Source organism: Pygocentrus nattereri, chromosome 19 (assembly GCF_015220715.1).
Source record: "Pygocentrus nattereri isolate fPygNat1 chromosome 19, fPygNat1.pri, whole genome shotgun sequence".
NCBI lineage: Eukaryota > Metazoa > Chordata > Actinopteri > Characiformes > Serrasalmidae > Pygocentrus > Pygocentrus nattereri.
The window spans coordinates 22,335,578-22,347,583 of NC_051229.1; the positions used below are offsets into that span (position 1 = coordinate 22,335,578).

The 12,006-nt window shown below is 38.2% G+C and overlaps 1 protein-coding gene and 1 non-coding gene across 7 annotated transcripts in view; both read right to left on the reverse strand.

The window, feature by feature from the left end:
* The window catches only part of yeats2 (YEATS domain containing 2), an 81,861-nt gene that overhangs the window by 42,749 nt on the left and 27,106 nt on the right, over nt 1-12,006 (reverse strand). For all 6 annotated transcript variants that reach the window (XM_017699189.2, XM_017699190.2, XM_037530956.1 and 3 more), the window contains exons 13-15: nt 7,369-7,463; nt 2,049-2,225; nt 1,294-1,546 (exon numbers count right to left, since the gene is read on the reverse strand). In XM_017699189.2, the coding sequence (XP_017554678.1) occupies nt 1,294-1,546; nt 2,049-2,225; nt 7,369-7,463 (525 nt within the window). The remainder of the gene's footprint in view (nt 1-1,293; nt 1,547-2,048; nt 2,226-7,368; nt 7,464-12,006) is intronic.
* LOC119261650 lies at nt 3,676-3,866 on the reverse strand. Its single transcript, XR_005129144.1, has one exon. It is a non-coding gene; the product is annotated as a U2 spliceosomal RNA (small nuclear RNA).

A 12,006-nucleotide genomic window follows, 5' to 3' on the forward strand; every position in this document is an offset into this window, starting at 1 on the left:
TCTTGGTAATTTTAATGTTTTGACTGGCTCTGCATGTGTCTCTCTTTAGGTCATGCACTCTGTGGTTGACATTTTGCATGTCAGTCAATTCCTTTCTCAACAAGGATGCAAATTAGCCTACCTAACCTCACAACTCACAACACCCAGTCTGAGCATGCATTATTAGTGTAGAAATATATATTTATTCACATAAGTTTCATGTACATTTAACTGATTTAGAAGACATTTCCTTCAGCACCTGGGCCTACATTCTCTAAAATATGCAGGAAGCCTTCATAGAAAGAATCATGGAAACATTATCAAAAATCCAATATTTACCAGCTAATTAGTTATGGTTGTCTTACGGCTACAGGAAAAATCTGTGTCTTCTTATTATTTGACAATTAGAATCCATTTTGTCTTGAGGAACTTGCAAAAGTATGTTTTCCTCTTCCAATATCTCAAAAATCTTATTCAAAGAACATGACAGTTAAGGAACTTTAAGTAACACTTAGGGGGTGATTTAAGAGAAATTCGGGGTGTATGAAGATTTCACATAAAGAATTAATTTCACCTTATTTGCAACACATTTCACCTTAGCAAATACTTAAGAGTAATTTAAAGGGAAAATCCAACTTAAGTCGTTTTATGCAAGCAGGTACAGATCCTAGATCAGCACTTCTACTCTGAGAAGCTTTACGAACACAGACACAGAAGATCAGGACATCCTCAAACACTCTGATGATGTGAGGCTACATCAGCATCACAGCACAGGAATCTTAATAGGACTTGCTAACCCTATGATCTTTTGACTGCCCTAGTTTTTAATACAAATGAGCATGGTTCCTTAGTGTGCTTGCATTGACTTAACATATTAAAAATTAAGTAGGTTTATTTTTAAGAAAAATAATATTCCACATCTCAATGCTTGTGACCATATTCATAACAGTGCTACCTCAGGAATAAACACGAAGGGCACACAATTTAACCCCTTGTTGTGATGTCATCACTGATCAAGTGCTCAAACCTTTCACATGTTCAAACTACCTTTGTTCAAAATGTGCATTCATTAATATTCTGGAAAAGAAAATGCACTTTGATGAACATGGAGCTGAGTGTTGCAGACTATACAGAACAGAGTTTTATGCTAACAAAACATTTGCAGGTAATGTTTTCTTAATTACTTGAGATATTTCTAAATTAGGCAAGGCATCTTTTGACAGGCAGGATATGTGAAGCATACTTGTCTCCACACATCTGGCCCTTATAACTGATCTGGCACAGCAAACCTACATGCTATGTGAGAGAACTGACCTCCGCTCTTGCCACCACCTCCTGATCCTGTTGTCTTGGTACTGGCGTGCACCTGCTGGCCAGAAATGCTGCCTGCAACACCAGCTCCGCCCCCACTAACAATGGCCTTAGCAACACCTTGTGCCACCACCTGTTTCTGCCCCATCACCTTGGAGACAACAGGGCTGGACTTGGCAACCAAGATCTGACCGCTGCTGATGGCCACCTGTTTAACAGCGGACTGAAGAGCAGAACCAACAGGTATGCCCAGCATCTACAGAGAGAGAGAGAGAGAGAGAGAGAGAGAGAGAGAGAGAGAGAGAGAGAGAGAGAGAGAGAGAGAGAGAGAGAGAGAGAGAGAGAGAGAGAGAGAGAGAGAGAGAGATCTGCGACTTTATCATTATTAACCAAGGGCAGATTTGAAAAAAAAAAATATCCTAAACAATATTTTAAACAGACAAACACCAAAATATGACATCTCTGACTGATCGGGCTGTATGACAATTTTAGACCACACAGTGATTGACAGCAGGCCTAGAAACATAAGCAACATAAGACCTCATCCTCACTGTAATTGGTCAACATATTATGATTGCCTGTGTCACTGTATGGAGCGGGCCCCTAGCGGCGCAAAAAAGACAAAAGATGAAAAAAGGCAAAAAAGACTTATGAGCTCTTTTTAAGTACACTTATGACACCGTGTTCAGCTGTAGTTCGATTTTGTTTACTTCTGTCATTTCAAGTACACTGGCAGCTTAAATAAAAGATGCTGACACCTTGCTGGGTGTGGCGCCACCTCCTGACCCTGCTGCACTCTTCTGTGGTGACATGGTGATCATGTGACCTCCTTTTACTGTCACAAACTGCTGTTGCTGCGTTGCCCCTGCAGATGCTGCCTGTTGCTGTGGCAATGGTTGAGTGGTGACTTCCCCTGGCTCCTGCTTAATAATTACCTGTTAACAAAGACATAACATCTGATAAAGTACAGCTACTAGAGCTTAATCTAAATCAGGACATTCAAGTTATTTGGATGTTTGGGAAGTTCATTTTGTCAATTTGTTGGAATCAAAGTTTCCCAGTGGGTTAACACTCATACACACACTTAACAGTATCCTTCATCAGAAATACAGGACACTGTATGTGTGTGTGTGTGTGTGTGTGTGTGTGTGTGTGTGTGTGTGTGTGTGTGTGTGTGAGAGAGAGATGTCCTCTATTAATGCTCAGCAAGAAGCTGCTCTCATTACTTCACACAGCATGAGATGAGCTGCTGCTCAATACATCACCTCATACACTCGTCTCACATACACTTAATGAGGCACTTATTAAGATTAAAAACTATGAGATTAATGGGAACAGTGTGTGTGTGTGTTTATCTGCAGAGGTTAGGTCATGCTAGATGAAAACTCACTTTGATATAAATTATGAAGCATACATGGTGTGATTGTAGCTATAAAATATAAAATAAACTGTTTTCACATTTCATGATTTTACAATAAGTCTGTTTCACTGCATTGAGTCACCAGACAGAGAGATTTATTCAGAGCATCCCAGCATAATAAGTAGAGCTGTCACTATCGATTATATTAGTGAGGCAGTAAACTACTGAAACTAACTTTCTGGACTTCACAATTACACAGTATGCAGCGTCTGTCACGGACTCCAAAATACTTCTACTTGAGTAAGAGTCTAGTCAGCCTTTAGGGGGAACTGCGATGATTTTATTTATTTTGTTTGCACAATTAAATCTCTGAGATGTGTAAAACGTTCATCATAGAGAAACTTACAGACTGTAATTTATTCAGAGTGGTGACGATAGGAGCCAGAGGTCATGGTGTCTATGATGCAAATATATTTTCTTTATTATCTAAAATGACCAATGAACTTACACATCTTCTGAGTTTTTACATGTAATGTTCATAATTACATAAAAATCCTTTGGGGACATTTTTCTTTGAGGGCATGTGACTTAATGAATGTATTTTAAAAATACATTTTTGTCCAAAAGTCAGTGAATTGTCAAGTATTATTATCATATCTTCATCAGTATAATGTTGATTTGGTGTTTGAGACCTGTGTGAAGTTGGACCCATTACCTCTGACTTTATTTGAAATTATTTGATTTATCTTTTTAAATTAAGATCAAGTAAGATTAAGATCAAGTGACCCTTATTAGTCCCACAATGGGGAAATTTCACCTCCGCATTTAACGCCTCCATGCACTGAAACACCACATACACACTAGGGGGTAGTCAGCAGCCCTATCCACAGAGCCCGGGGGGCAGTTGGGGGTTAGGTGTCTTGCTCAAGGGCACCTCAGTCACATATTATCGTCTCTGGGGATTGAACCGGCAACCTTCTGGTTACAGGGCCAGTTCCCTAACCTCCAGGACATGAAGCCCCCCCAGGAGGTGCACTGGTCCTAGGCATACTGCAATATCAGGTTGATGTGTGGAGCGGACAGAACAAGCCCCTCTTCTGTCTCCCTGTTTTAAAAATCAATTTAATATATAATCCTCATATAGAGGACATACCACATATTAAACTGATGAGAATAGATAATGCACTTAATCCTAGCCAAAAGGCCAAGAAGCAATAATTAAAATAAAAATTTTAATGATTATTTTAGGCTTTACAGGGTGACTTCTGACCCAGTAATGTTACATCTTTCAATTTTAACAAAAACATCTTACATAGTGCTTTATAAGCTCATAATGAAATCTCTTCACAGTTACTTACTTTAAAAGTAAATAACATTTTTGCCTTCTGTAAAACTGTCAGTTTTGGAGATACTCGTTGGAAAGCAATGATATGTATATATCACTGCAACTACTTTGCAGCAAAATACTTTGCTTTAAGAAAACACTCCTAGTCTTTGGGTTATGTTTTTCACCTTTAAGACTTTTTTATAACTTATTTTATTTCACTACCTTCCTATGTAGGTACAAGCCTATAGGTGAACTAACTTTTTTATTACTAACATCATCAATATTGCCAAAAAAAAAAAAAAAAAAAAAAAAAAAAAAAAAAAAAAAAAGAGTTTCAGCCCTAAAGGAAATCAACAAAAAGACAAATGCCTTCACAAACCACTGTTAGTAATAAGCACAGATGTGGCATAAACAGATACACTTCAGCAGCGGCAGGTGTGTGGAATACTGGTGCTCTCGGCGCAGAGATAGCAACATCACGCCATAGATAGATGTCCCCATTTAAAGAACTCACACACACTCACTCATATACCCTCACACACAACCGTCTGCTTTCTCTCTCACACACACTCGCAGCTGGTGAAGGCTGCTGCGCTGCCTGGCGGGAACTATTAATATACTGTGTGTGAGAAAATAGCCCGCGGTGCCGGCGGGACAGAAAACACTGCAACACCCTCTGAGCCTAACCCAGATAGACACAGAGAGAGAGAGAGAGAGAGAGAGAGAGAGAGAGAGAGAGAGAGAGAGAGAGAGAGAGAGAGAGAGAGAGAGAGAGAGAAAGAAAGAGAGAGAGAGAGAGAGAAAGAAAGAAAGAAAGAAAGAAAGAAAGAAAGAAAGAAAGAAAGAAAGAGAGTGAGGAGAGACAAAAGACAAAGAGAAAGAGAGACAAAGAAGTAGAGGAAAAGGGAGAACAGAAAAAAGAGAGCAAGAAAGAGAGAAAGGAGAGAGAAGGAATAAGATACAGAGTGAAAGAAACAAGAGAAAAACAAAGACAAGAAAGAAATGGAAAGAATGAAAGAAAGAATGAAACAAAGAGAAGGAAAAAGTTAAAAAGATAATATATAGTGTAGATAAGAAATGAAATGGGACATAGCTGAGAAAGAACAGTGAAAGAAAAATGAGAAAGAGAGAAGTGATGAACAAAGAGGGGGCAGGGACAAAGGAGTAAAAGAAACAGGAGGGGGGATGAGAGAGGACAGGAAAAGGACAGAAAGGGAGGAAAGAGGGTGGCACAGAAAAAAGGAGCTGAAACATCACAGCACTGAATAATCTTACATCAAAGAGTCAAATCTTACCTCAAAGCAAAGAGCTGCAGTACAAGCACAGGCCACACTACACACACCCGCTACTCAATTACAGCAACTGCAGTGCACTAATACACTTAAACATCTTTCAAAGGTGTCACAGAATTTAGGTCACAAATAAACATAATATGAAGTAGCCCAGTGGGTTGTATCATAACTAATAAGATGATCTGTACTTGCTGCCATAAAGCATGACAATATGTCTGCTTCAGATTGGATCTGGGCTCATTGGTAAACAATTACCAAGAGGTTTGCATAACACTGAAAACATTGAACAAGAAGGAAGTTATTCTATATAAAAAAGCCACCTTTCTGCTGTCCATACAGTACTGTTCAAGTATCAAAAATTCCAACCTTTGTACAATTTTTGTGTAGGTTTCTGTGGCTCTCTTATACTTAATGTTGTGTACTGTATTGTAAATTGTTTACTGAATTTGTGTGACATTGTTTATTTTTATTGCACCACTACACACCTGTATCACATCTTGGTGCACTGGAAACAACTGTTGTGTAGCAGTAAAAAGAATCACTCAATCATTAGTCACTAACATAATCTGAATGGCAGGCAGAAACAAGCCTAGTACCTGGTGTCTAAAATAAACGACTGCAACATCCACCTACATAGTGTTTTCATTTTTATAGTTCACAAGTCATACTGTGTCCAAAACAACACTGAAAAGTCTGTGACATTAATGAAGATCTGGATGTGGGTTAAGTGGTAAGTGGTAAGGGTTTGGCAAGAACAGCTATTTTTTCCTTTCAAACAAAATCAAACCACCTTGGCAGACACAACATTTTACGTGCAATACGTCTCAGTATGTGCTGATGCATTAGTATAAATGAAAACAAATACTTTGCTCTGCTTGAAGCTTTCGCTCAGCTATAGCCACTCCCTCCCATCTGACAGGACACTTTTCTTCAACAGTAGAATAGTTTCTTGTAAAATGTCTTTCAACATTCAACATTTTACAAGGGTGAAATCAGTTTTGTCCTTCGCCAGCTTCTTATTGGAATTGTCCTGTTTCACCTTAAACAGTGCCTGAGGCATCAGAATGTAACTGCTGCATCACTTAAGGTGGAACAGGAAAATTAGAAAGAGAAGTTGACTTCAGCCTTGCGACTTTTTAGTGTTTGTCAGCTTCTTGTTGCAGATTAAAAGTACCAGGAAACCAGCAGCAGTGCATATAAATGCAAATAAGTCCATTTGTCTCCAAATGTTCGCCTTAAATCTGTCTCTTTGCCTCTTCGTTAGCTACTAGCTAGATGGCACTGTCTGAATTGCTATGCAACCTTCAGTCTGCATACCAAGGGGTTATAGGGAGGTGAATAAGCAGCATTTAAGGCCATCTATTGTTAAAATTGTGTTGGAACATTCAGCAGAGCTTTATTTTACTGCAAAGTAAATTTTTACCTGAAAATATAATTCAGCTGTGGAGCTGCAACATTGCTGCAAGAGCCCCCCCCCCCACAAACACTAAAGCCAAACTTATGGAATGACTGAAGAAAATGAATAGCTCTAATGTGATGTGTGGACACTGCCACAGAATCTTATGTCAATGTGACGGCACGTGTTGATATTATCACAGATGTGTGGCAGCCAGTGTCTCATGTGCTCCAAACAAGAGCTGTCAATGAGAGCCTTCCAGTTGACTTGCCTGATCTCTGCAGTTTGTTTTACTATTAAAAGACAATGAAAGTAAATTCATTATGGATCATTACAAATACTTTCATTACAAACTACTACGTCCTCACACAGTGAGAAAAAAAGAAATCCTGTATAGGAAAAAAGATGCATCATGATGCATCGTTTTATAAATCGCATCAGTGACTAGAGATACCCACCCCTAGTGATTACTGACTTCATATTTGTTAACAACATGAGCCTTGTAGCTACAATGCTAAAAGACTGCGAGTTTTCGCTGAATTATTCCTTTTCAATTACCATAATATTCACAATACTGCCTTATTTCACACCTCTAATCAATTTATGTGAACATATCATAAATATTAAGATCCAGCCTACCTTATTCATCTACAAGTGCAAAACTCACACCTATGCAAAACTCTTGTCTTTCTGTGTTACTCACCTTGACTCCAGATGAGAGGAAGCCACTGCCGTGGACTTTTGGAGCAGGTGAGCGTGCACCCTGGGCTGAACCACTTTGCTTGGTTGACGGACTGCCTGATGAAAAATATCCAGAAATACACATCAGTTAAGTGCTCTTCCTTAGGAAACGAAGAAATGTAAAGTTCATGGGTTTCACAAGGCTGGGACAGAGAATCACAATCACTGCAAATGAACTTTTGATTCAAGATTCAATTTTAATGGCATATGCACAGCAAAAACTGTACAATGAAATACTTTGCTGTTCCTCCATTCACCAAATATAATCTTAATGTAATCAATGTAAAAAAACAGAAATATACATAAATAGAAACTACAAGAATAACACTAAAAACAATAGTAAAAAAGTAGTTATATGTGCAAAGCTCAAAGAAAAATTAAAGTTACATGTGCAAGTATGTAGCGCAGTGGTTCATAAAGTGCACGTTGCAAGTAACAGATGTAAACAGCCGTGTTCTGTGCAAGTAATAGATGTAAAACAGTAATATCCTCACAGCAGCAGTACAGCGTATGTAAGGTGCTGTAACTAACTGTTCTATAGATATACTGTATATTTAAAATAAATAATAAATAGCGTTGGTTGCAGGAGGAATACAAAGCCATCTTGTGTTCACAATGCAACCACACTAAAAACTGAATTCATATCTTTTCTTCGTAATGATCTCAAACCATTTGCTGGTCATGCAACAGCTCCTCTAGAACCCAGATGCCACCTTGGTAAAGCCAAATATGGACAGTGTGGTTTGCGATTTGTGCAATGCACAGAGGCAGTATTCTAGAAGTATTCTAGTATTGCTAGGTCTAGAAGATTATACACATGACAACAGGTTTAGCATTAGTTGGATTTTGTTTTCATTGTTTGAAGTATACTGCCAGCTGATCTGACTTTCTCTGCTCATACTGATTCCCATATCTGAATTCAAGATCTCTTCCAATGTAGTATCGATCTGGTCACTTTGTTTCTTAAATTCTAAATCTGTGTACCTGATATAATGTCCAAATAATGGCATCTATTGTAAGAAATGTTGGCAATTAAGGGTTTTTAGGGTGAGGAATGCTTGACAAGTGTGTAATATACAACCCTATTCTTCTTATTTATTTTGTGTCTGATCATTTGGCCTACATCACCCTGACATAAAGTTTTAAATAGTTATTTGATGATGAAGCTGGCATGAAGCACAACAGACTCAGAAAAGGTTTCTTGACAGATTTTATTTTGGTGTGAAGCCACCCTTTGTTAATAGGTGCTTTTATTTTGACATGCTGCAGTGCTTTGTAGAGAAACATTTAATTTCCTTAAACAAAAAAGTTTGCCTGTAATGTGAACATTTATAAATATTAGCTGTATTTGGAGCCTTCAGTAAAATGAATGTATTAATCACTGTTGGAACAAAACCTCCAAAATGGTAACTTTCGGACAGAGGAAAACTTTCATAATTTGTAATGAAAATTAAAGTATCCAAACTATTTCCAGTGAATTTTGGACTATTTCTATCGGTCCGTTCATCATATTTTAACAGAATGCAAAGCATAACTAGAATTTTCAAATTATGCAAAAAAGTAAAAAGCAACAAAAATGGAGATACAATTCTTTTCCATGATGGCAACGATATGCAAAGAGAATCTGATGTGTCCATTTTTTTATTTTATAAAGGCACATCAATGGTGTCATTTCTGTCTGATACTCAATCTATTTAATAAGGTAAGCAACAGCCATGATACCGTTACAGTAAATGAAACTTGTGCATCAGTCATAGTGAAACCACCTTGGAAGTTCAGTTCGTTTTTGGGTCCCATTTAGAGGAGTGATGCACAGAAAATCATGACTCAGCGGTGTGAATCTACTTGAAACACTGAACCAGAGAAAACATGAAAATGGTCATTGTTGAATGACCGGTCTATGCTGATATCATCTGCCTTATTAAATCGCTAATATTGAAGTAAGAAGAATGTTTTTAGGCTTTGTGGTAGGTTTTTATCTTTAATCTGACCACCTGGACTCCCACTACTTCAAATCCACAGGGTTTTAGAGAAAGGCTGGCTTCAACAGCTGATGCATTAGTTATACGCCAAAGAGTTCCAAACGCCCACACCAAGCCCTCATCTATAGTTGATTCAGTGGGCTCTGAAAGTGTGTGTGGGAGTGTGTGTGCAGTACTGATGCAGTGTTGTTCAGAAGGGAAAAAAAATATATAAGCACGAATCACCTTGCTATTGACCGTTTCCTTTACTAGTAAAAACACTGTATATCTTTAGAATGAATGAAAATAAATATGAGTAAAAAGTGTGTTAAAAAAAAAAAACAAACAAAAAAAAATCTTCTTTTGAAAAAAGTCATTCATGTCTTGTGGGCTAATTTGATGAACAAAAGTTGGTTCCAGATGTTTTTAGTTCCATATTTGATATAATGAAGCACTCCTGAGCCAAACCAGGTGCTGTATGATGACTACAAATACAAATGAGCAGTACTGCTGTGTTGTATGAGAACTACAGTTAATAATAAGTTGTGTTGCTGTTGCACACAGTTGTATGCAAACTTTTGAACACTCCTGAACAAATACATTTTTTTAATTTGATTGTTTCAGTGAAGAAAATCCAGATCCTTTACAGGGAACATCAATTAAATATGGCATACTTAGCTTAAAATACTGGAAAAAAAGACTAAATATAAAATGTGTCATAACATTGGCACAGACAACATGTTTTTTATGCCCCAAATAAGTTTGTGTTTTCTGACTTATTTTCACTTACTTAGATCACAGGGTGCTGGCTTCCTAGTAGTTCCCAAAATTCAGAGAAGCTCTGCAGGAGGAAGAGCTTTCTCTTATAAAGCGCCCCAACTCTGGAATAATCTCCCCGATAATGTTCGGGACTCAGACACAGTCTCAATCTTTAAGTCTAGACTAAAAACTTACTTGTTTAGTTTAGCTTTTGGTAGTTAATGTTAATTCCCTTTAGATAAGGCTGCAGATCCAGGGGTTCATGGACATAGTGAATTGTGGGTAAACTGAGATGCTGGTGCTGCTGTCACTCACTACATGCAGTCACTCAGGTTTGTGGACGGTGGAGTGGGTGAATGCCAGTGTCTCAGGGAGCCTCCGTGTCTATGTTACCTTCTGGCTCTCTCCCTTTAGTTAGGCTGTTATATTCAGACCTGCCGGAGTCATTAGTCACACTCTGATAATTTTTTACATTTTCTGTTCTTCATAAATCCAGTCTAAACTAATTCCTAAATCTTTCCTTCCTCCGAGTTACTGACTGTCCACCGGTCCGGCCCAATACTGATGGATGTCCCACCCTCAAGTCCCCCTGTCCCCCTGATTGACCAGACTGATGGAAGTTTCTGGAACGCAGCTTCTCCACTACAGATCACATCCAAATCTATATGAACTCTAATTGTTTCCACTGTTGATTATACACACCTGAATATATTAGAACTGCGTGGATGTAAAATTGACTTTTCAATGTTTAACTTATAAGTTGTCTGACCAGTGGTAGGATGGTCCCCCCTTTAGATGTGAGTCTTGGTCCTCCCGAGGTTTCTTCCTCCTCCAGCTCTGAGGGAGTTTTTCCTTGCCTCAGCGCTCACGGGGGTTCTGTATATTCTGTATATTATGTTCAGTGTTTTGTCTGATTCTCTGTGCTGTGATTCCCATTTTTGTAAAGCTGCTTTGTGACAACATCAGTTGTAAAAAGCGCTATATAAATAAATTTGATTTGATTTGATTTGACTTATTTATTAGGAACAGAAATTTTTCATCCAAACTTTTGCATACGACTTTATACATGCAAGAGTATATAAGAGGCGTACATACAAGCACACACACTCAGGGCTGCAACACTGATTCAGTCCTTCATATTCCAGCACACACTCTCCGCATTGCTCAGCAAAGTGGTTGCTATGGCAACCCACCCTCATGTCACATCCTGAGTCACGGGAAAGGTATGGTTGGATCTTAAATAAATCCTATGTGCGTGCATTTCTACAAGCCTTGAGATCTCTGACACACGTGACATTTCCTGTTTGTTCTCGTCACTCAAAGGACAAACGACACTGAACCAGTCTCTCTCTCTCTCTGACTTTATCTACCTCTCTCATCTCTGTCTATGTAATCTATCTTTATCTTTGTCTCTCTGCTATCAAGTCTTCCCCTCTTTTATTTTCAAATGATTTATTTCTCTTTAATAACAGCACTGTACTCTCAGGCACCTGAGAAAATATTGGTACAAAAAATGTACAAAATAAACACATCAATACAATAAGAAGTGATGTCATATATGTTCATGTTAGTGATGTACTAAAACCATTTTTTTGCAAACCGAATACAAGTTTGAATACATGTTTTTCAGAACTTGCCAATATCATTTCCAATACCATGAGCAACCTACTTAAACTTAAGTTACTCGCTGTTAGTGTAAATAAGTGCAGCGTACATTAACAGTTGCATCATGGAAATCTAGCTGATCTTAAATGAATAGCATCAGCTAACTATGCTACATATCCTACAGTTACCTTGGATTGGTCTAACACTGCAGAGGAGAAGACAGGGTCTTGTTGCATGTCAGAAAAGCACTTTTGTACAGCTATAGGCAAAGTATG